Below are 25316 nucleotides of genomic sequence, written 5' to 3' on the forward strand. Positions count from 1 at the left end.
TGGAAGAAATTTCAGGAAGCACTTGGTACAAAACTTCAGTTTAGCACCGCTTTTCATCCTCAGACGGATGGACAGTCAGAGAGGACTATTCAGACTTTAGAGGATATGCTTCGAGCTTGTATTTTTTATTTTGGCCAAAATTGGGATCATCATTTGCCTTTGGTAGAGTTTGCTTATAACAATAGCTATCAAGCTAGCATTGAGATGGCACCTTATGAAGCCTTGTATGGTCGTAAGTGTCGGTCGCCAATTTGTTGGGATGAGGTTGGAGAAAGGAGACTCACTAGACCTGAGTTGATACAGTTGACTTCAGATAAAGTTCGTGTTATTCGTGATAGACTCTTAACAGCTCAGAGTAGGCAAAAGAGTTATGTTGATCCGAGGCGCAAGAATGTAGAATTTCAGATCGGTGATCATGTGTTCCTGAAGGTCTCTCCGATGAAAGGAATCATGCGGTTTGGCAAGAAAGGAAAATTGAGTCCGCGTTATGTGGGTCCGTTTGAGATTCTTGAAAGAATTGGTGCGGTTGCATACCGATTAGCTCTTCCACCTGATTTCTCTAAAGTTCATCTGGTATTCCATATATCGATGCTTAGGAAATATATCCCAGATTCTTCTCATGTTTTGCAACCACAAGCTATACAAGTTAGAGATGATCTGTCTTATGAGGAGCAACCTATAAAGATTTTAGACAATCAAGTTCGAAAGTTGCGTTCAAAAGAGATTCCTTTAGTTAAAGTTCTTTGGCAAAACCACTCTAGCAGTGAAGCCACTTGGGAGACTGAATCCGAGATGCGAATTAGATACCCTCATTTATTTGATATTTCAGGTTAGTGTCCTTAAAATTTTAATTCGGGGACCGAATTTATTTTAGGGGGGAAGATTGTAATATCCTGATATTTTAAAGTACCTTTGAAAATATTATTGTTTTAATAAAAAGTATTACGAAAATACCATCTTATTTACAAAAAAGGAAAAAAGAAAAAAAAAGAAATTGAGAAGACCTAATATATATTTATGTTATAAAATAAAAACTTTATTTGAGGGATCTTAACAGCAGCCACAATCTCCCTTTATTCCGCCGTAACGAATCGCAAACTTTTCTTTTACACAGCTTTTCGTTCTTGATATCCAGGTAAGTGAGCAAATATTTATTCCCTTCTTTTAGACATATATGCTATGATTAATTGACGCCATCCTTCCATTATTAAATACAGAAAAATATAATGTTAATAATTAATCTGTGTAGAGTCGGTGTTCTTGGGGAAAAGCCATCTTAAAATTTATGTTTCCTGGATAGATATTAATCTATATAATCCTTGTCCTTTTTCCTTGTTTTGTCTCTTGTGCTAATTGTTTAGCTTTGGAGTTCAAATATAAATTGATTTCAATATTATTAGCATTTGATGGAAATAAACAGAATCCAAAACCTCTATTTTCTACCATTTTGGTGCTGTGCACCTAAATCTTTGTTTTCTTCACTGATTATTCATTTTAGGTAAAATGAATTTCGAATTAATATATATGGTATTCCTGAATTAATGTTTTAATATTTTCTTAAACCAATGTTAATCTGGATTAATTAAATTTTGGATCTAACCTTAAGTTAATTTATTAACTTTTGCTCTCCTACTTAAAATATTAGGAGATAGCAATATTCCTCCGGGTGATACAACGTTATGAGCAGCCGAAATATCTTAGACTTAGCATCTGCCTAAACATAAGGTGAGTGGTAATTATAGTACATGACACGATTTGATTGAAATATCCGAATGAAAACCGTTTAGAAAAAAATTGGGATTTGATCGTTTCTTTTTTCCTTTATAAGAGCGTATATTTGAACCTTATGTTTATTAAATATCATTAGTATTAGAACGTATATTCTGGGAACATGCCCTTTATATTTGATTTGTTTTATTATCAGCTACTCTAAAATTATTAAAATTTGATTTGATATGATCTGTACTTTCTGATACGCGATTGATCGCAGTTATTACTTTTATTTTAGAAATCTGATAATTTGTTCAATTAGTTATGATTTTCTGACCTATATACGTATATTACATGTTTTCAAACTGGTACAAGTGCTCAGTATATCTGTATCTGTTATCTGGCCTCTCACCGATCTTCATAACATTAGGATTTTGCGTCTGTCTTGAGTCAGGTTGTCAGTTGTCAGTTTGTCGTCAGTTGTGTCAGTATTAGAATCATGCATAAGATCGGTGAAGGCAATTACCTGTTATCTGTATCTGTTATTGGTAGCGCTTACCATTTATCTGGCCCTGGTGGTGTGCAGTATCACCACTCTGTTACACTGTACCAGGTGTTTTGAAGCTTTTGCCTTATTTTCTGATTATTCTAATTTTTGATATTTTGAAAGGCTTTAGTATTATGTTTGACAATTGATTACCAGTATTTGAATTGATTATATTATTTTGACCCCTTTGGTTTAACTGATTCTGAAATATTACATTTTGAACTATATTGGTCATAATTTAAAAGTACCAGCCTGCCTGCCTGTTCCTTTTCTGTTGTGTGCTATAGCTACTGCTCACTGAGGTTTTCGCTCGTATAGACGAAAATCTCATACCACGTTGAATATTTCTTTTTCAGATTAAGGTCCCTGTTCGTGAGGTAACACTTGGATTGATATTGAAGGAGACTGCTTAATGATTTAGCTTTATCTTATTTTTGGAGACTTTTGATTATTAAGATTTGACTTGAATAGTTTGATTCTTTTAAGGTTTATTGATGTAATTGAGATGACTTTGATATTCTGTTAGTAAATTTTGGAATTTCTATTAGTTCAGAATTAAGGCTAGCATAGATTAAAGATTACTTAATTTATGCGCCGGTCATGGCCTGGTTTGGGTCGTGACATTTTCCCAAGTCTCTTGAGCTCATTAATGATGTTGGTAAACCTTGCATTCATGTCAGATATGCCCTCATCATTGTTCATCTCGAACAGCTCGTACAGTCTCATCTGCTGGTTCACCTTGGACTCCTTTACTTTATTTGTTCATTCGTAGGTGACTTCTAGCTTCTTCCAGATCTTTTGCGCCGACTCACAACCTGAGATTTTATTATATTCTGCAGCATCGAGCGCACAGTGAAGCATATTAATAGCCGAAGCGTGATTTTGAAGCTTCTTGAGATCATCCTTTGTCCATTTGGCCTCAGCTTTTACAACTGTTAGGCCAGCCACAACTTCGACAAGTACAAATGGGCCTTGAACTATAGATAGCCAGGCACTCATATTTGTAGCCTGAATGAAATTTTTCATCCTATTCTTCCAGAAGGTATAGTTAGACCCAAAGAATAGGGGAGGCCGAGTGATGGACAGCCCCTCAGGCAGTATCTGAGTTGTTTGGTTTCCTAGGAGAAACCGAGTACTGTTTTCGCCCATGGTAGGGATCAGCTCAAGGTTGTTAGACCTTTTACAGTGAGCTTTTAAGCTCTGATACCACTTATTGGTCCCTTATAACGTTGCAAGTATAGTTCCAAGGGGGGGTTAGGAACTATTTAAACTTTTTGAACCTTAGGGCAGAATTCTTTTCTAAAGAGAAAATGATTTAACAGCGGCACTGAGTGATCAGTAAGATACTGGCTTAGTCAACTGGTGACTAGGTCAGTTTCTTGACTTGAGTCAGGAGATAGCACTTAAAGTCTATTCCTGAGCTCAGATGTTCGATGCACACAACTTAGCTTGACCTCTTTACTTGGTCAGTTTTTGGTTATTTAAGCAAGCAATATATATAAGGAGTTTAAGGTAAGAAATACGTTACTCAGCAGATTTATCCAGGTTCGGCTTCTTCTAAGCCTACGTCCTATCCCCGGAACACGTTCCGAGATTTCGAATCCTCTACTGAGCTCTTTAAAGGTAGAGCCTCAAACCTTTTACAATCTTAGCAACTGAGTATAACAAGAGTACCTTCCTCTATACCTCTACTCAATCCTAATCTCTCGCTGAGTACTATAACCGAGTACTTAGCCTCTCCTTTCTAATCTCTAGAAATGATAAGTGTTTGTCCTAAACAATGATTGCTAAGACACTTTAGATGATTGAATAATCACTCTAGACTTTTACACAAATATATGAAATGTAGTGTAAGATTGCTTTGCTTCTTGCTTGCAGAACTTGCGTAGAAATTTGGTCAGCGTAATGGCTTGATCAAGTTCTGTATTGAATGAAGCTTCTGATGGCACTATTTATAGAGACGTCTTGAGGCATTGGTCATTTCGAATTTTGAAATAACCGTTGGAGGGAAACGGCTTCCTGTCGTTGTCATCCTGACTTGCTCAAAGCTCTCGGCCAATCAGATTTGTGTATCTTTTGTCCTCGGTCAGCTTTTGGTAAGTTCAGCAGAATGTCTCTCCTTTTTGGTAAAGTCAACTAGACAACATATTGTGTCATCTGAACTTTACCCAAAGTGGAAATACTTTGTCTGTAAGTTTTCCTTAGCCAGCTGCTGTCTTGTACGCTTTGTCGAATCAACTCAGCAGCTTCGTTCCGAAGTTGTTCCCTGAAGGTCTTCTAGATCCTTCTCATACTGAGTTGCGTTTTGCACACAACGACATCGTTTTGATAAACGCGGGCCGAGTTGTCTTGAGTTGTTTGACTTGGGCTTTGACTTTTGTATTGGGCTTGGGCCTTTTAATCCTTATGTCTTATAAACAATTTTAACTCAACATTGAACAAACACATTAGTAGAATAAATCAAAGCATTTAAACTTGGTGTGTTTAGAATATGTTCATAATTATACTTAAACAATTTTGTCAAATCAAAATTATGTGGAAAGGTGCTTCAACATTTACCTTCAACAATAGGGATTTCACTATTCATATGGATTTAGTCCATGAAACCCGGTATTCACTCCTTCTAGTTTAGCTAGAGAAGAACATCTTTGTTAGTTTAGGATTAAAACTAACACGTCCTGAAACCGATCTGTATCAGAATTAAAGCGTGTCTATCTTATAATGTATTAAAATTTTATGAATAAAAAAAGTTTTAGAATTCGAACTTTTAATCATTTAGTTTAAAAAGACTAATTGTTGGAAAATTTATATATATATAAATGAAATTAGTATAAATTCCAATAATCATCATTGTTCATGAACAATTGTGTTCGTTCATGATTAGTCATGTCAGTTCATGAACAGTCGTGTTCGTTCATGAATAGTCATGTTCATTCGAGAACAGAAATGTCCATTCAAATTATATATATACATAATGGAGCTATCAGATTTACATACTTTGAAAAATTACTCTCTGAAATATTTCTGATCTCTGTACGTGTTGTTTTGTTCTACTCTAGTGATAACTATTATACACTCGATAAGAGTTCACTTTGTCAATAGCAACAACATCTGTCTTAAGGAAACTGCTAATACAGACCTCAAATTTGTCTAAACTCTTTCCTTTTAATTTCTTATTTACTATTCATGTTTTGTTTCTGTGTTTGTTTGTTTTTGGTTTAATCATTTATAACACTAATATCATATCAAATAACCAATGTTATAAAACTCGGACCGGACCGGTTCACCAAGGAATCGATAAGGAGTCCGACCGAACTGCGCTGGTTTGTTGAACTTTCAACAAACCGACATGAACTGAGATTGAACCGCCGATCGAAGGTCGAATCAGAAATCAATGCAATCCTATTTTTTGCCAATTTATTTTAAAAATATATAAACAACGGTGGACTTCGTAAATCAAATGGATGAAATGGGTGAGATAGAAGAGGCGTTGTGCCTTAGAATCTTACCGTTGCGCTAGCTGCCCCCCCACATCTAGAAAAAGGCAAATACAAACGTATCAATTATGACTTCATCGGGTTGTAGTGGAGTTTTTAGAGGCTCAATCAGCTTGTTTGCATTCCCGACTACCTCCTCCTTTGCCCACATTGCTGAATTTCAGACTGCTCTCTATGCGGTGCAAATTGCTTATACACAGGGATGCTTGCATCTTTGGATTGAAAGCGACTCTACATACATGGTCTTTTTACTAAAGAATAAGATGATGGTCGTTCTCTAGCAATAATGACATGAGTGGTAGAGATGTTTACTTATGTTGGATAGCATGACCACATTTGTTTCGCATGTTTTTCGGGAAGGTAACCAAGTAGCAGATACTCTAGCCAGTTTTTGGGAGAATCAGCTCGGAGGTTCATTGCTGGGATACACCTCCTAGTTTTTGCTGTAGTTATATTAAGGATAACATTACCAACCAATACTTGTATTGGCTTGCTTAGCATTTTATGTTGCTGCTCTTTGTATTGACTTTTCATTCTTATTTATGATATTTGGGCTCGAGTTCTAGTAGTGGTCAGGGAGTGCCAACCTGGTTGGAAGGTCTTGATTATTCCATAATATTCTCAGTTTTAATAATTAATAGGGTAATTAATTTATTAGTCCCTATATTTTGACAAAACACATTGTTTAGTCCCTGTATTTTCAAAAACACACGGTAAAGTCCCTAACGTTTTTCTCGGTGAACTGTTTAGTCCCTAACGTTTTTCTCGGTGAACTGTTTAGTCCCTGCCGTTAGACTCTCATGAAGATTTTGTTAGTCAATTTGGATTTGCGTTCTTCTTTTCCTTTATTTTCCTTTCCTTTAAACTCTAATGCATCTGAAATCAACTTTGAGTGTTCTTCTTCTTGATTTTCTTCTTAATCGTTCAAATTCATAAGCATTGGGTCTATTCTTTTTCTTGTTCACCATACAAATAGCTTCTTCTTCTAAATTGGATTTCCTCTTCTGAAGTTTGAAGGTAAATAGTAAAGAGTAATTTAGTCATTTCCGAAGTCATAAACGGTAAAAAATCTAACAAACAAGCGGAAGGACTAAACAGTTCACTGAGAAAAAGGTTAAGGACCTTACCATGTGTTTTTAAAAATATAGGGACTAAACAGTTTGTTTTGTCAAAATATAAGGACTAATAAATTAATTACCATAATTAATAATATATATATATATAATTAATTAATTATAATTAGTTTAAAAATAAATAATAAGAAAGTAAATGGTTTAATTCTAACATACGTATAAATAGAAAATAATTTCTGATTTTAATTCATCTGATTCTATTATTTTCTTTGAGAGAAAACCAAGAACCTTAGCCACAATATTCAAGGAAGTTCTTCGGTGGATTGATTCTGAGGTAGAATCAAAGGTGCTTACACACCAACAATCAAATCAAGAGGTTTTTGGCATGTGTGATGATAGATAGAGTTTGCTTTAAAACTCCTCATCTTGGATTAAGAGTTCTTTTCTGAGTTCAGAGACTCCTTCAAAGGTGTTCTTCAGTGAAAGATAAAAATTCTTACCATTACTTGATGATATCGGAATATCCTTTTCTTGCTTGCAATCTACTTCAGGTGACCTGAAAAAGAGAAAACCGTCGGAGAGGGGGCCAGAGACCAGTGAACCCTCTCCGATGCCTAAATTAGTATGGAGGATACGTAATTTAGGAAGAATGTAATGATGTAGAAGTATTTAGAATTGTGTACTTACCTTCTTGATTTATGTGTTATTTATAGACATTTAAGTTTGTGCTTGATTACACGTGCCGCCTCGTGATTAGCCCGAAAGCTATATTTCAGTAATAAATGGCTAAGCGTGTAATTTGGAGTCCGAAGCTCTTTTCTTATGAATATTTCTAGAAAAACCCTTCGTACTTAGGTGGGATGGCCCAATATGTAAAATAGTAGGCATAGGCTTATTTATCTAAGTTCATTCTTATATTTCATTCCATATCAATTGATGCATGTGATTTTTGGGATCGAGTTTTGTTAAAATAAATTTAATTCCACACCGTTTAACAAGTATACAAAACCCAACATGGATATCCGTAGCTAGTGTTATCGCACAACGTCTGCGGAATAGTTAGGGCACCCTTGGATAAAAAAAAAAGCTAGGTACACAACAAAAAAATGTAAAGATATCATTCGAGTCGGATAAAAGTGGGAACACGGAAAGATGAAAAACCCGAAAAAGAGAAGGAAACATATGAATGTGAAGGGCTCAGTGGGAATTTGAAAATTTATTTTTATCGTTCATTCTCTCTACGTTTAAAATATAAACATACTACCTCATTTAATTAGAAGTGCAACATATTCATTACAATTTGGTCACATGACCACGTACGAAATTGATGTTTATAATTCCTAGCATACTCAAATTAATCGAAAAGGTAAAAACAGTGAAAATCAATTGAAATCATTTTTACAAACTCGATATTAAGTGTTCGTTTGTTTTTATTTTTCATTTATTTTTTAATTCCAATCAGGAGACAAAAAGTATTTAATAAAAATTTGAAACAACTGTTTTTAACAGAAAATTCAATTAATATCTGCTACCTATCAGCAAACAACAACAAACATCAAACAAGAACATGTGAACCAAACGAGACAGAATCTCCCATACAATAACATGACTCTCTAAATTATCATTCATCCATATGTAGAGCCTTCAAATATGTATATATAATATATATCAAATATATATAGTGTGAAGATGGTACAAAATTTTGAATTAGTCTATATATAAAAAGAGGTGGTATTGTACACGTAGAAATGACTTTTGAAACAATCTCAACATATTAAATTGTCTGCCTTACTAAATGTGAACTTTCGTGCTCCTAAAAATTGGATTAATTTGCTCCTAAAAAGTGGACTAATTTGCTCCAAAAAATTGGACTAATTTCCTCTTTCTCCTCTTTTCTTTTATAATATATATTATCAAATTGGGAAAATTTTAGAGTATTTCCAGAGTAATACTCCCTACCAATCAATTCATGTCGTATGTATATACTTTTTTCATTACAACCAATCATCTTTCATATAGTGGTAGACAAAACGATTTCATTGACCATGTGTATTACTCACGGAATACTGTAAAATTTCTCATCAAATAGATATCAAAAGGGATAAGGAGCAATTTTGCTCTTAACGTCTAAAATAGTGTAATTTTACCCATAATATTGACAGTGAATAACAATTTTACCCCGTAACATTTACAAGTTTGGTCGATTTCAGACATTATTGTAAGACACATATATTTTGTTTCTTATTATGCATTAATTGCATATCAGTTCATTAAAAAAAATTATAGTTTATGTGATTCAATGATAGAATTGGAGGTTAATATTTATTAATTCGATGAAATATTTTAATTTTTTTCGTCCAACTCGTAAAATAGACAGTATATTTTTTTCACGTCTAATCATATGTTTATGATTTGTCACTAATGAGTGATAAAATGACTCACATTTTTATGAATTTTTTTTGTCCAATTCGTAAAATAGACTGTAAACGTTAGGGTGTTTTTAGACCTTATCCCGTATAAAGATATAGAAAATAGGATTCACACTCAAATTTATAAGTTTTAATAAAATAAATAAGAATATTAATTATATACAAGTCCAAACTAGTTTTTAAAATTAATTAAAATAAGAATATTAACTTATCTATTAATAGTATTTGAAATTAATTTAGGATGTTTGTTTCGGCTTTTCTGAGTATCGTCTAATATTCCATTTCAAACCGCACAAAATTTAATGTTGGTTAGGTTTATATACCAACATCGTTTAATACTTTTTTTGTGTGTGGAAGCACAGTGTTTTAAAATGAGCTTTTTGTGAAAAACAATTTATATATATTTAGTATTGATAAAATTATCCTTCTAGTTTTTAATAATATTTATTCTTCAATATTATTTCCATTTCTATAACATCATTGCTGAAAGAATACGAGTTTGCTCAATTCAATAAAAATTATTATTTTGCGAATTCCAAATATAACCTCATAGTTTCACCGATTTAAAAATGGGCATTGTGGGTTTTTTTGTTGCTAAAAGAGTACCAAAGTCATCACTTTCAATTTTAACGGTTGATAATTTTAAATTAAAAATTCTAAGAATTAAATTTGTTTAATACATATTTACCATGAAACTATATCTTTCGAATTTCCAAAAATCATAATTTTTTAGAGCTTTTTCTCTTTAAATATGCATTTTCTCTCTCCTAATAATAAAAAAACCTAAATGAAAAAGTTCATCAAAAGTAAAAAAAAATGAGAATATGAACCTAAAAATCCATAGTTTTACTAACATCGAGAACCTCAACCCTCTTTTTGAAAAAAAAATCGATATGCACCAATTTATAAATTTGGTGAAACCACATTAATTATATTTAAAATTTACGGTTTTTATATATATAATTTATTTATTGATTAATTACAAATATGTCTATATTAACAATAAAAATTTATCATAATTTTAGTAAACACTAATAATTAGTTATACTGTAATATAATATTAGAAATAAAATTGATTGTAAATTTATTTATTTTACATCTGTTAAATAAAATTTGAATTTCATGATTCGAGTCATTAAAATTTTCAAGTGGTTTAAGTTGGAGATATTAATTTCGATTCCTAATATACGTGTATATATTTTTCTTTGAATTTATAAGGAAATCATTTGTAATAAAATAAAATCATACCCATTTGAACTTCTACTGTAAGTATTCCTTTCGAACGGCTCATGTTAGGAGAGTAGCTTTAGTTTTCGTTGACTCAAAATCACAACCATTAAATAGTGGTTATTCATCACAAGCACATAAAAATAAAGATGGTCCGCGTTACACCAAATCAAAGCCCACTCAGCTATCAAATCATTCATTCTCGCTTCGCGCTTTCCCATATATGGCAAAAGAAAGAAGGGCAAATAGTAATAATCAATCCATGCAAATCCTCCACTTTTTCAACCCTAATCCCCACTCTCACATCCACCGCGTGATCACACGCACCAATAAGCCAATGCTAAAGTATATCAATTAGGCAAAAAGCATTACCATCATTATTGGATTTAACTCTTAATTTTGTATTCTTTCTAAAAAAAAAACTCTTAATTTTGTATTTTAGCATATTAAGCACTCTAATTAAGGGTGTTGTTATACACAGGTTTGAATTCCTACCCCTAGTCCCGTGAAAAGACGAAAATGTCCTTTTAGGGGTTTTGGGTGGGAGAAGGTTTTCTTTTTGCCTTCCCGGCACGTAGGCGTGATAGCCACACGCCTCACCGTGTGGCCGGACGTGATAGCCACACGCTCGACCATATGGTGAGGCGAGGCTATCACGCCCGCGTGTCGGGAAGGCAAAAAAAAAATAGCCCGTTATCCGATTAAACCCGTAAATACATGTTAACACTACATAATTTTACTTAAAACCTGTAAATACCATACAATTTTAATTAAAACTCAGCCTCATTTTTAATTAAAACTCAGTCTCAATTAACAAATTAAATTAACAATATAAAAATTTAGTTAAACTCAAATTAAACAAAATAAAATTTACAACAACTAAAATTAACAATATAAAAATTTAGTTAAACTCAAATTAAACAAAATAAAATTACAACAATTAAATTTAACTAAAATTAACAAATAAAAATTTACAACATAAAAATTTAGTTAAACTAAATTAAACAAACTAAAAATAACAAAAATCTAATTAAATTAAACTAAATTAAAAAAAAATTGTCCATATGCCACACGGGCATATGGGCATCACGCCCTCACCTTTATGAGGGCTTGAGGCTATCACGCGGGCGTATGAATATCACGTCGTGCGTCACCTGTGGTGCGGCGTGATGTTCATACGCCACACTAGTGGTGACGGCGTGATCGCCCCATGTCCCGATTTGGATTTCAAAAAACATCCAACTCCGATACTAAAAACATCAAAATCAAACGGAAATACGTAGCATATGTCCATTTCCTTTGTCGCTCCTCCGTCGATCCATGTTTTCGTTGATAAATTAGTTCGGATTAGATTAAAGAGATATTAGGTTGTTTGAGAGGATTTGAGAATTTTGAAATTTGACTATAGGGTATTTTGGTCTTTTTCCGGAGCTGGAGGTGGGAAATTGAGGCTGGGTATAGTAATTCACCTAATTAACAGTGCGTTATCCAGTTCATATACGTTATGTTAAGAATTTGAATTTTTACCATTTAAGAATTTTGTATTTTAGCATATTAAGTACTCTAATTAATAGAGCGTTATCCAGTTCATATACATTATGTTAAGAATTTGATTTTTTACCATTTAAAATAACGTTTTTATAATTTTTTTTATGTTGTACCACACGACATCACACATATAAAAAAAACAATAATTTTGAACTATTGAAAATGCAAATTTTCAATTAAACTAAAATGAATAATGAAAATCATGGATTTAATATATGTTTATTTCAGTTTTCGAAACTACTTTTTGTTTTTACTTCCAAATAAGAGATTAAAAAAGTATATTTAAGGATTTTGGCTGTTATTTTTGCAAATAAATCTATTTTAACATGGACTTGTGTAGATTTGATGTGAATGTATCAAAAAAAATTAATTTTCAATTAATTTTATTGGTTTGGATGGTCAAATATGTTAAACTTAACTTCTAAAAAATGAAACAATTGACGAAGGATTTCAAGGATTGAAAAATAAAAAACATTTTAGATTCCTAGTTCCACTATATAAAAAAAACTTTACTAGCTCAACTAATAACACTACATAAAAAAACTAAATCAACACAAGGATTTGATAATTTGATAATTTTTATTGATTTTGTAAATATTATTTTGATTACAAATAATGAAATTAGAAAAGAAATCGATAATTACAATTGAAAAGACTAAGTTAATTTCATAGGAAAATTACGTTTAACAAAATTAATTAATCCTAATTTAATTGAACAAGAATAATTTTATTGACAAAGATGAATTTGAAAACACAAACTTGAAGCTGGAAATAAATTGATGATTCATCGATGTCTGAAACTGAAATTAATATCGTATTTATGGATGACAACTGTTGTGATTGATCAAACGGAGAATTAAACGAATATAGACCGGAGACTATAATTTATGGTGAAAGAAGCTTGTGAGTTTTCTAGAAAATGATAATGGTGGATTAATTGGTTTTAAACAAACTGAAGACTCCATGAATGAAATTAAAGGCTTAAAGATGAAGATTAAAGTTATAAAATGAAGCTTGATTTCTTAAAAAAAAAAAAACTTTAAAGATCATTTTTTTATAGAAAGAGCTAAGTTTTTTACCGATAGGAGTTGATTGAGTTTTTGATTGAGGTTTGGAATGGTGATTTGAGTCCTATTTATAGCAAAAATCCTCAATGTTCATGTTCCGTGACTTTCTATTTTTACTCTCACTATTTTCACTAATTGATTTTGTAGAGATGGAACTAAAAAACACGGGTAGTGGACGTGTTAATTAAAAAATAAACGGGTAAAAATTTGGAATTGACACTATCCGTAGGTACCCTATCCGTTGCTATCCCTATACGTGTAGAAGTGTGTCACAAAAAACAACATTAGGACCCCGTTTCCCCGAGACGGGGCGAAACTTTTTTTCTTGGCGATATAGAGACTCGTCCCGTCGAGACATTTTTTTTATTATTTTTCATTTTTCTGCTTATTTTTGCTATTTTTGAAATTTTATATGAAATAAAAATAATTTTTTAAAACGCACCTTATAAGGGGAAATAATTTATTATTTTCTAAATTTTTATGTAACACTGTTTAGTCCTCATATTTTAATAATTTCATTATTTGGTCTTTAATTTTTATTCTATTTAACAGTTTAGTCCCTCAATTTTTTAATTATTAAATAGTTTAGTTTTTTTTATAAGAGACTAAAATATTGGCGGGTTCTTGCTAACTGTTTCCCTTCTAAAGTCGCGCTAAAAGCCCGAAGGGTTCCTATCTCAGATTTATGCGAGCTCTGTCATGGAGCGGTGGAAGATTCTTATCACATTTTTCTCAGATGTACTATGGCTCGAGCTATTTGGACTATTTCGCCTATTGGGGATGTGGGAACCCAATTTCAAAACATTTTTTATTATTGGGGGTGGATCTTCTCTAAACCGGTGGAGCTTGTTGAGCTTGTAGCGGTCTTATGGTGGATTATTTGGGGTTATAGAAATGACATTGTGTGGAATCAGAAGGATTCACAAGCTTCGATCCTGTACCATTCGGCCGGTTCATTCCTACAGGCCTGGAAGAAAGCGCAGGCGTCGGTTTCTCCTTCAGGCAGTTCGACTGAGCCAAGCCTGACGGTGTGGCAGCGTCCTCCAATTGGCTTCCTAAAATTGAATGTGGATGGAGCTTGTTGAGCTTGTAGCGGTCTTATGGTGGATTATTTGGGGTTATAGAAATGACATTGTGTGGAATCAGAAGGATTCACAAGCTTCGATCCTGTACCATTCGGCCGGTTCATTCCTACAGGCCTGGAAGAAAGCGCAGGCGTCGGTTTCTCCTTCAGGCAGTTCGACTGAGCCAAGCCTGACGGTGTGGCAGCGTCCTCCAATTGGCTTCCTAAAATTGAATGTGGATGGTGCGTCATTTGTAGACGAGAATGTGGCTGGGTTTGGGTGTATTGTTCGGGATGAGTTGGGCCGCTTTGTTGCGGCTAAAAATGGATCCTTGCAGAATTATCAAGATGCATCGTTCATTGAAGCGCTATCGGTCCGTGAAGCTCTTAGTTGGATCAAAGACCGCGGATGGAAGGATGTAATCATTGAATCAGATTCTTTGATCGTGGTACAGTCTATGGCCCGCCCGTTAGAGGTTTCATCTCCTTTTAACGCCTTAGCCAATGATTGTCATTTTTCTTTGAACGAGTCTTTTAATTGCTCTATTCGTTTTGTCTGTCGTTCTGCAAACTCTGTTGCTCATTTGTTAGCTAGAAGCAGTATTTTACCTTTACATCGGGGTGAGTGGTTTTCTGTACCCCTGATTTTATTTGTAATATGCTTCTTCTTGATTCTTAATATATGCTTATTTGGTTGTGAAAAAAAATATTGAATAAAATAAAATTTAAAGATTAAATAGTTTATTATTAAAATACAAAAACTAAATAATGTATACTATGTAAAATTATTAAAATACAAAAACTAAATAATATATGCTATGTAAAATTATTTATCCAAATATTTAGTAAGAATCGAAAATAATTATTTTTAGTGGACAATAAACCAAACAATCTTAATGAAAGATTGTAAAAATGATAGACGCTAGTTGGATGGAAAATGTCTCTATAAATTAGTCGTAAATTAATCGAGTTTGTACTTTTATATCTTTTAGTTTTTAACAAATAATTTATTATATAAATAAAATTAAAATACGAATTATACCATGTAAAAATAACAATATGAAATATTTTAAATAGAAAAACATATGTATTTTAATATTTATCATTAATATCTTTAAAAAAATTGTACCAATAAAATAATATTCATATCTTTAAAAATAATATTTGAGAGTTTTATTTTTTTATAGTTTGTGTAATTTCTTAGTTTGAGACTCTTCAAACATTATTTAAATAGACCATCTCTCAAGTTTTAAATATTTTCTTTTTACTTTTTAAATATTTAATATTTTATTTAAAATTAAAAAAATAACATAAATTTAAGAATCAATTTTTTATAAACGGACCACTAATAAATCAATTTATACTATCCAATTTGAAAAAATTAGAACCATATTTCCATCTAAATATTGAATTCTTATATTAAGCATTCGTATTATTATATTATTTGAAGGATTCCAATTCATATTTAGACACGTATATTATGATTCTATTTAATAATTAAAATAATAGAAATTATTTAATAATTAAAATAATAGAAATTCTTATTGATGTATGTCAAAACATATGTATAGAAGGTATTTTATTTGACATCTATCCATTAGAATTTGTATAGCAAGGGACTTTAATGCTTTGTTTTTTTTTTCCTTTCAATCCATGCAATCCTTCCTCCACTTTTACCATCCCAATCCCCAATCTCACCTCACCCAGCGTGACTTACACGCTCCAATAAACCAATGCTAAAGTACACCCTTCATCATGTGCATTTTAGTCAGTGGGCCCCTCTCCCCCCTCTCCTCCTCCTCCTCTCTCTCTCTCTCTTTCTCTCTTTCCTTTCTGATTTTACCAATCATGGTCCCCTGCTATATATATATATATAAAAACGCAGTTATGGGATTTTGAAGATCAAAGATGCTTCATTGATTACCGAGAAATAGACAGCTCCTAGAGAAATTGAGAGAGCGAGAGACGACGACGAAGAAGAAGAAGTAGCAGAAGTAGAATAAGAAGAAGGTGAAAAAAGGTGGGTGTTTTGGTTGATCAAGTCAAGTAATCTCTCTCTCTCTCTCTCTCTCTCTCTTTATACCTAGCAGAGTAAGTAAAGGCTGCATTTTTATTTCTACAAATGGGGGAAGTGAGTTTGCGTGGGATTTGTAAAATCGATTAAGCTGAAAACTCTAGTAAAATCGAGATTAAGCTTAATACAGATTTATATTTAGCATGCTGGAGCTTTCTCCTCATTTGTCTCTCCTAATTTTGCTCTCCTTTTGCCATTTCTTAGTGTAATTAATTTTACTAATTACTTTATTCTTCTCTTCTCTTCGAATCCCCTTATTCTTTCGCTATTTTTTGATTTTCATCACTGGGATAACTCATTTTTTTCGATTTCTCTCTCTCTCGTATATGTTCCTGCCTGCACAGTCTGTCTGTCTTTTTCGGTGAAATTTTTGGATCTCTCTCAAATGTTTTGCTCATTCTACGCTCAGATCTTACTTGTGCTTTTTCACAAATTACGGTTATGATCTCTATTTCTCATCTCAACCTTCTTGTGTAGCTTGATTTTGTGTGTTTTTCAGTTGTTTAGATCGAGCTAGGGTTTCTGTTTATTTGGATCTAGGAATGGAGCTTCTAGGCTCGCTTTTTTATTTTGATTTGGGATATTCGGGTTTCGTGTAATAAATTCTAGTTAATTTTTTACTGTAGGTTTTCTCTTTTTGTTTAAATCTGGATGTGAATCAGTGCATTGAGTTTTGGATTTTCTCTGTTTGTTGTTTATGCAGGTACTCTGTTTTTTCGATTTTATCAGCTTTTAGCTCATTCAGGAACTATATTTGAACTTTTCAAGATTCCATTTTTGGGTATCTCAAAGATTGTAGCTTTGGATTTTGGCATCTCGCCCTGATTCAGGTACTTATTTCCTCTGGTAGATTTTTTTTACCCGATACTTCATTATTATCATTATTATTTAGCTGATTGAGGCAGAAGTTTCAGTTTTTCTTTTCCTTTTGCGTTTTGCATATTTTCTGCTTTTTGATTGATAGTATATACTCTATATATAGCATTGCGTGATTCAGTTTTTCCCAATTCTTAATTTTAATACTTAATGCACTTTGCTGCAATAAATGATACCAGGCTTTCCTCTTATGAAGTTTCTTTGTGTAAACCACTTGAATTTTGTATAATGAGTATATCACTTTTCATGTTCCAAGAAATAAGTTTATTTTTAAATTCTAGTTTCAGTTATAGCTCAGCCCCTTGGATGTATTATTCCCTTCTAGATTGGGTAAAAAGCATTTAGTCCTCCATGCTTCTATTTATAATGGGGAGCTTAAGATCACTTAATTCATTTCAAGATCACTTAATTCATCTTATAATTGAATATTGTTTGAGCTTACTTCATTGGATAGCTGTTATGTTTTGCTTGCATGATATTCCTTTTTTATCTCGGTCCAATTGGTTTTCTCTTCCTGTATTTGTACAGCTTCTAGTTTGCATGTTTGCAGCTGTATTTTTTTTTCTCACTCCAATTATAGTTTGTCTTATTCCATCATAAAACCAGTGGAAGGTAGCGTATACGTATCAAAAAAGTGAAGGCAGGCGTAAGCAACCGGCTTTTTTGTTTTGTTTTACTTTAGTTTCATCACCTTTATTTTTTTTTTGTTTTTTTCGGTTCAGGTTCTTATCCTGCCTGATTGAATGGTTGTCGGCTGTTTAATAGGGATTAGGGATTGGCTGTGTGATTAGAAGGAAATGAGTCACACTACAAATGAGAGTGACGACATTGTATTCTCCAAAGATCAAACCGAGTCATCATTGGCTGAGGATAGTTGCGGTGGAAGCGGAAATGGAGGACTTGCGCTGAAGAAAGGACCGTGGACCTCTGCTGAAGATGCAATTTTGATAGAATATGTTAAGAAACATGGAGAGGGAAACTGGAATGCTGTTCAGAAGCACTCTGGACTTTCCCGATGTGGAAAAAGCTGCAGATTGCGATGGGCCAATCACCTACGGCCTAACTTGAAGAAAGGGGCGTTTACTCAGGAAGAAGAACAACTAATCATTGAACTCCATGCCAAGATGGGAAACAAATGGGCACGTATGGCTGCACATGTAAGTCTATGATTTGCTAATTTGTGATAAATATTCTTTTATTTTTGTTTGTAATTGTGTTGCACATCAATATTTAGCTAGACATTAGACTTAGAACAGATTCAACTAAATCTTCTGAACCAAAATGGTTTCAGTTACCCTGAAAATTGTAATCTTCACGGCCTAGATTTTTTAAAATTTGGACCTTCCCTTCGAGAGCTTGGTATAGCTTTTGCAGGCTCTGTTTTTCATTTTATTTATTTTTTTCTGTGTCCAAAAATGTCCTTTCAGTTATTTTATGGGACTTGAAATTGTGTATATAACAATAGACCAACCCAAGTCTAATGATAACATTTGTGCTAAATGTTTTCAATATTGGAATTCGAAGGCAGGCTTAGTTATTAAATTATCTGAAATTGGAAGTGTGTTTCATAGTTTAGGTGATTGAATCATTACATAATCTGAGTAATAAGGTTTTGAATAGTGAACATTTCACAAAAAAAAAAAAGTTTATAGCATGGATTTCAATTCTTATTATTCTGGATGATGAGTGATGCTCTATAATTGATTAGTTTTTATGCAGCTCCGTGGAATGTGTAGAACATTTTTTGATTTCTTTTACTTCTATCAGTTGCCTGGTCGTACAGACAATGAGATAAAAAATTACTGGAACACTCGCATAAAGAGGCGTCAACGAGCTGGGTTACCTCTTTATCCTCCTGAAGTGTCTTTGCAAGCATTGCAGGAGAACCAGCTAGGTCTGAACATTGGTGGAATTAATACTGGAGATAAAGGTCATCATGATCTCTTGCGGCATAACAGTTACGATATACCTGATGTAATATTTGACAGTTTAAAATCCAACCAAGGAATCTCATCTTATGTCCCTGAACTTGCTGATATTACTCAAAGCAACATGCTGATAAAAGGTCTGGGTTCTTCTCAATATGGTACCTTCATGTCACCAATGATGCATCGTCAGAAGCGTCTTCGAGAATCAGCAACCTTACTACCTGGTTATGGTGGCAGTATGAAGGATGAGTTTTCCTTGTTTGAGCAGTTTCAGGATGGCTCTTGTGATAAAGTTTCCCAATCCTTTGGATTGTCTTTTCAATTTGAACCCGATCCCAGCAACAGGAACACACAATCCTTTTGTGAGAATCAGGGTGGCCATTCCCTTGCAAATGGCGATTACTCTGCTTCCAAGCCCAACTCTGGGCTTGTGAAGTTGGAGCTCCCTTCACTCCAATATTCAGAAAATGATTTAGGTGGCTGGGGAACATCCCCACCGCCTTTACTCGAGACCGTTGACACATTTATTCAGTCTCCGCCTAGAGGGACTGTTGAGTCTTCTCCTCGTAATAGTGGTCTACTGGATGCATTACTCTATGAGGCTAGAACTCTAAGCAGTGCAAAGAATCATTCATCTGACAAGAGTTCAAATTCTTCTACAGTTACTCCTGGTGAACTTGCTGAAACTTCGGCCATGAATATATGTGATACAGACTGGGAAGAATATGGCGACCCACTTTCTCCATTGGGCCATGCTGCAACTTCTCTTTTCAGTGAGTGCACACCTATGAGTGCCAGTGGAAGTTCTTTGGAAGAGGCACATCCTGCTGATACCTTTGCTGGTAATATTCCTTTGCATAATTTTATGGATGCTGGCCATAATTCTTGCATTGAAAAAAGTGCAAAATAACCTTTTTAAGTTATTATTGGACATTGTCAAAATTGATTAGTTTAAACTGAGCATTAAATGATGAATGGTTCTCATTGCATGCAAACCTGGGCACCTTCCAGTCTACTCTAATGCACAAATAGAGCTCGTTCGAAGCTGCTTTCATTCTCCAAATTGGCCTTACAACGATCTTTGTTTTAGATATTTAATGTGCAGTTGGTTTGGACTTTGGATTACTGAGTTTCTACTTAAATTTGGTACGTTCTGCAGGTTGCAATGTAAAATCAGAACTAGTCGATCATGATTGGAGTCCTGAAAGAGAGGAAGAAACCAACATTCAGTTCGATATCACTCGCCCGGATGCTTTACTTGCTGCTGATTGGCTTGGGCAGGGTTCTGGTTACATCAAGGACCAAGTCATTATGACAGATAACATCGCAACCCTTCTTGGTGATGATTTGAGCAGTGATTATAAGCAAATGTCAGCTGGAGCTTCCACACCAAATCAAGGATGGGGGCTGAGTTCTTGTGCATGGAATGTCATGCCTGCTGTTTGTCAAATGTCTGAACATCCTTAGAAGCTGCTGCTATCTTTGAAAATTCGTGGAACTTTTGATACATTTGTTTCTTTGTTTGTATTGGTTATCTCTTCAAATTAGGTGGTCAGGTCAGGTGTAGGCCTGGTACCTCTTGGACCAAGCAAAAAGGTCCTGTAAGGTGAGACTTTGTGTTCAATGTGTTTGCTTTTATCTGTGGGGCATTTAGTTTCTTGCTTTGTGAAACAGGACAATGCATGTATTCCGATGTGGAAGGCATACATCTGCGTCGTGGTTATTGTTAAATTTGTAGAATAACTGAGCATTTTCAACTTGTGAGTTCCTATTCATTTGAGATATTAAATTTGTTTTGGATGATAAAGCTTAGATTTTGGCTGTATTTCCACTGTTTTCTGCATAAATCTTATTGCTTTGAGCTAGTAGGATTTTTATACTGTAGGTAGCGGAAGATTGTGTTGTATGGAACAAAAAGTCCATCAAGTTAAAAACATTATTTCAACAAGGGTTTATGAAGTATGATTACAGAGCTTACATACTTCAGGTATAATGAAATCTAGAAGTTCGAGACTAGGAAGAAAAACACATTAACCATCAAACGAAGTTTGACATCGTATTCCAAATAACAATCTCCTAGGCATCTCTGCATTTCGTTGTCTGTCTTGATCAGTCATGGATCCGGGATATCTGTGTTCTTCTTATAATAATAATGGCTACTTGCTAGTATTGGTGTGTCTGGTTGCAGTTTAAATGCAGGTGACTGTGGCAGCATTAGACTCATTTGACTGAAGCTACTCATAGATGAAGATTCCACAGTAAAACTTGTATCGTCATCTCGTGAATCACATGATTCAGGTGTGCTGCTTACCGAATTTGACTGAACTGGGGAGTAATCTTTGATTCCACATCCTGTGCCACTTTCCATCAGGTGATTCAAAGTACGAACAACCTGCAATGATATTAAACACCAAAATTTACCTTTTGTTTTGGTATAAAATTGCTTTAGCAGAAGCAAAGAAGGTGTCATTAGGCTAGTTTCGTAATAGTTTTTATTGATAATTCTTTACTTTTTACAAGAGTTGGAGTATTTATTTGATTACTCTCGGCAACACTCAGACTCTGATACATCCGTAAAAGGTGAGATGAGATGCCTTATCGCTCATTAGAACGCAATTGGATGTGCTAATTTTGCTTGATAGTTACTTGAACTATCATATAAGCTAGAACGTGTCATTAGCCTAATTGCCATTAACTTTTAGACTTGCAAAATGTTTTTAGTCATTCGAATTTGAAGTTTTACCTTATGCATTGGTAATCTCTTGCGCGGATCTTTACTGAGACATTTTTCTGCAACACGAACCATCCAAAACAGTTGATGGACATCATGGGCGTCCAAGATCCTTGGGTCAATTAGATCCGGATAGTTCTTTTCTTTTAACAGTGGCCTTGCCTGTAAGCAAAATGAATAAACTCATATGAGCAAGTTCTGTAGTGTGTAAATATATGTAAGGCTGTCTAGGGTCTATTACCCATCCGACAAGGCTTTTCCCTCCGAGTATTTTGTCTGTAGTCTTGAGTCCAGTTATCAGCTGCAATAACACTACCCCGAATGAGTAAACATCTGTCTTGGTTGACACTTTTCCGCATTCTGCATATTCTGGTGCTAAGTATCCCAAAGTTCCTACCACTCTTGTCTCCCAGGACTGATCTGAATCATCAAGCTGAGTTCTTGCAAGACCGAAATCTCCTAGCTGATATAGTGAGCATTCAACTTAGACGAAGTGAGATCGAATTAGAATCTTAACAACTTCATAAATATATAGTGAATTGTAGACATTACCAGTGCTTCATGATCATGGGTTATGAGGATGTTGTTTGGCCGCATATCTCTGTGGACTATGTTGTTTTCGTGTAGATACTGTAAGCCTTTTGCAGCTCCTAATGCTATTTTCATCCTCTTCTTCCAGCAGAGCGGCCTGCGAGAGAATTCTGCATCATTTTTAATAAACGTAGGATTTGGTTAGCTTGCTGGAAATATCAGATGTCTTCGAGTTATCGAAAGAATATGCAGAATCAATTTGTTTTGATATTTACTTGAGAGATGCTGGTCTAGCGAACCATTGCAGACGTATTCGTAAACAAGAAGCCGGTTGCTTCCTTCAGAACATGATCCCAACAGCATCACCAAATTCTCATGCCTAGCTGTGCTGAGTACATTTACTTCAGCCTTGAATTCCTTCTCTCCTTGGAAACTTTCACTATTGTGTTGCTTTACCGCAATCTTCAGCTCTCCAATATCTCCTCTAAAGACGGAACCAAAACCGCCTTCAGATAGGAAGTTCTTTTGGGAAAATCCGTCTGTGGCAGCGTGAATCTCAGCGTAAGTGAAGTCTCTTTTCCATCCGATTCTTGGTCTCCGGTTATTGCAAATTGAGCAGGTGGAATTGTTGAACATATCATCCATTGAGATTCCTCCCATCCAATCATCATTGTTCCTTTTCTGCTTTAGTTCATTTGAGCTCTCCGTTTTAGCCTCCCTTTCACTTCCCTGATTCCCATCCAACGGGGATTGCTCTCCACCACTTTCTCGTTCTGTGATCGTGTACTCTCCCTCGTGATCATAAACCAGCGGTGATCGCCTTGTCTCAGTTAAACTAGAACCTGAAGTTTCATAGTTTCCCATATGTGAAGACGAAGAAGAAGCTGTCAAGACCTGATCACTTGGAATTGAGGCTTGTTTGTTATAACTTCGGTGTGGAGTATCTTCTCTTGGATCAACATCTACTTCTTTGCCTGAACTGCGTCTCTGATGTACTGCAGAATCTAAAGCGAAAAAGGGTTTAAGTTTCGAAGATTTCATGTTTAGTAATGTAAAGTATTCTTATCTATATTGTGCACTTACTCTGGGAAGAGTCTGCTCTCTTGGGGCTTCCCGGTATCATTTCATCATATCTTACTTTGGTCTGATTTCGCCTTTCTGGGAGAATTATTGTGCTTACTCTGGCTTTAGATCCTCTCAGTGTTTCGATAGTATTGTCGCGCTTCATCCTTGATATCCCGCATTGCAGCTTGTCCAGAAAGTACTTTTTGTCTCTCTTCATATGCCTGCAACATATACAGTACATCAATACATGTTTTTCGATCTGCTACACTTTTCTGTAACCCGTCCGAGCTTTTAGAGCTTCAAACATAATTTGTAACGGATTAACAGGTTGAATGTTTGACAGACCTGTCAAGTACCACCCATGTGGCCTTCAGGCTCCTGGCAGCTTTTAGAGCAACCACTTTCGGAGTAGCTCCCGCACGCACCTCTATCTTGAACTCGATCTGATATTTTCAAGCACGAAAACAATTCAGTCAGCTATGTTACAATGACTTGTACTATTCTGAAACTCTCTAACATGAACAATTTCAACTTGTCTAATTAGTTGCGTTAGGATTCGACCCTTGGTACTTACCTGTTCCACTTCACAGTGCTTAGCAATCCTCTGAATTTCGACATTAGAGGAGTATTCTTCAGTTTTCTTGGCTACTTCTTCTGCAATGTATTTCGGGTTCACTCCGAAAATTGAACTTGAATCCACTTTCACCTTGTATCCCACTAGAAAAAGACGAAAACGCAGAGGAAGAACAGAAGCAGAAGAGAAATAGTTACATGTGTGAATTGTATAAAGATTGGAACTTTTTAAGCATTACCTTGGTATAATGATTTCCCTTCTTTCTCTTTGTATGAAGTAAAAAGAAAAATAAATAAATTCTTACTCAGTTTTCCAACTCCTGTGAAAGATAACGTACTAGGATTATTAACCTGGTGTAGAACTCCAAAGAGTATAAGCACATCTCCAGGCTTAAATGAGAAGTTATTAAGTAGCCATTGAATCGCGCTCGGGCTAACATCCTTCGATGCATCTTGAATCACCACCACCCTTTGAGGCTGAGCTTCTACAGACATGATTCTTACGGCTTATCGAAAATCTCTCCCTACAACTTGGTTCACCCTTTCGTATACAAATTTAATTGTGTATTGAAGTTTTTTTTTTTTTAATCAAATAAATGGATTGAAATATGTACATGATTGATATAAGGATAGGAAACATATAAGATTCTCCGCATCCTATGATAATAATTTCACCTTCTTTTATTTTAAAAAATATATTGGAATATTCAAAGATTTTGATGTATTTTATAATTCTTTAATTAACAACATACCCCATTTTATCGTTACTTGGAAAGAATGTTGAATTAATCGATGTTAAATTTGTATATATTATGCAATTTTTCTAAGTTTGATATCTTGAATTATATAATGAATGTATTAGCTGTCCAACAAGGGGGTCACTTTGGAGAGCAACCTAGAAAACTAAATATAATTTTATGTCAATTTTATATGAATATATAGAGGTCTCTTAAGTTTAAGATTTCAAGTTATAGGGAATGCAATTAGAAGTTGGTGATTTAAAATCAGTAATTTTCACCTGATCAAGTGAATTTGATCAGTTACCATTAAACTAAAAGACAACGACGGATCCAAATTTTATATCTGGGGGGTTAATTTTAGCCTTGCTACTGGTGTCGGAGTTAAATTTATGAAGATGGAGAAATTTTCTAAACTCCAGCCCGTTAGGGCTGAGCAAATTTTTTTTTAGCCTCCAACATCTTAAATTTTCGTCGTTTCGGTATGTTGAATAATAAAAAAAATTAAAAGTGGTCGGCCTAAAATAAGTTGATATATTTAATATTTTATAAATCGAACACTAATTTCTAAAAATGATACAACTTTTATCTTTTTATTTTTAATTAAAAATTTCTTATAATTTTTATAGAGTATAATTTA

At 34.2% G+C, this 25316-nt stretch overlaps 2 protein-coding genes across 7 annotated transcripts; one reads left to right on the top strand and one right to left on the bottom strand.

The window, feature by feature from the left end:
• The first annotated feature begins 15988 nt into the window (after window positions 1–15988).
• Window positions 15989–20878, top strand: LOC136223551 (transcription factor MYB33). 6 transcript variants are annotated; one of them, XM_066011613.1, is made up of 5 exons: window positions 15989–16181; window positions 16939–17065; window positions 17877–18268; window positions 18879–19881; window positions 20199–20878. In XM_066011613.1, the coding sequence occupies exons 3-5, from the start codon at window positions 17909–17911 to the stop codon at window positions 20504–20506; spliced, it is 1671 nt and encodes a 556-aa protein (XP_065867685.1). In that variant the 5' UTR covers window positions 15989–16181; window positions 16939–17065; window positions 17877–17908; the 3' UTR covers window positions 20507–20878. The 6 variants fall into 6 exon arrangements, with proteins under 6 accessions (XP_065867685.1, XP_065867681.1, XP_065867682.1 ...); XM_066011609.1 differs by having other exon boundaries at window positions 15990–16252; window positions 17834–18268; window positions 20199–20877; XM_066011610.1 differs by having other exon boundaries at window positions 15990–16207; window positions 17834–18268; window positions 20199–20877.
• Window positions 20879–20961: 83 nt separating this feature from the next.
• Window positions 20962–24434, bottom strand: LOC136222779 (probable serine/threonine-protein kinase PBL5). Its single transcript, XM_066010502.1, has 9 exons — window positions 24278–24434; window positions 23941–24083; window positions 23712–23809; window positions 23385–23587; window positions 22577–23305; window positions 22323–22471; window positions 22012–22233; window positions 21783–21932; window positions 20962–21431 (listed from the first exon to the last, which is right to left on the bottom strand). The coding sequence occupies exons 1-9, from the start codon at window positions 24432–24434 to the stop codon at window positions 21153–21155; spliced, it is 2130 nt and encodes a 709-aa protein (XP_065866574.1). The 3' UTR covers window positions 20962–21152.
• Between the last annotated feature and the right edge of the window lie 882 nt (window positions 24435–25316).

This window comes from Euphorbia lathyris, chromosome 3, assembly GCF_963576675.1.
Source record: "Euphorbia lathyris chromosome 3, ddEupLath1.1, whole genome shotgun sequence".
Lineage (NCBI taxonomy): Eukaryota > Viridiplantae > Streptophyta > Magnoliopsida > Malpighiales > Euphorbiaceae > Euphorbia > Euphorbia lathyris.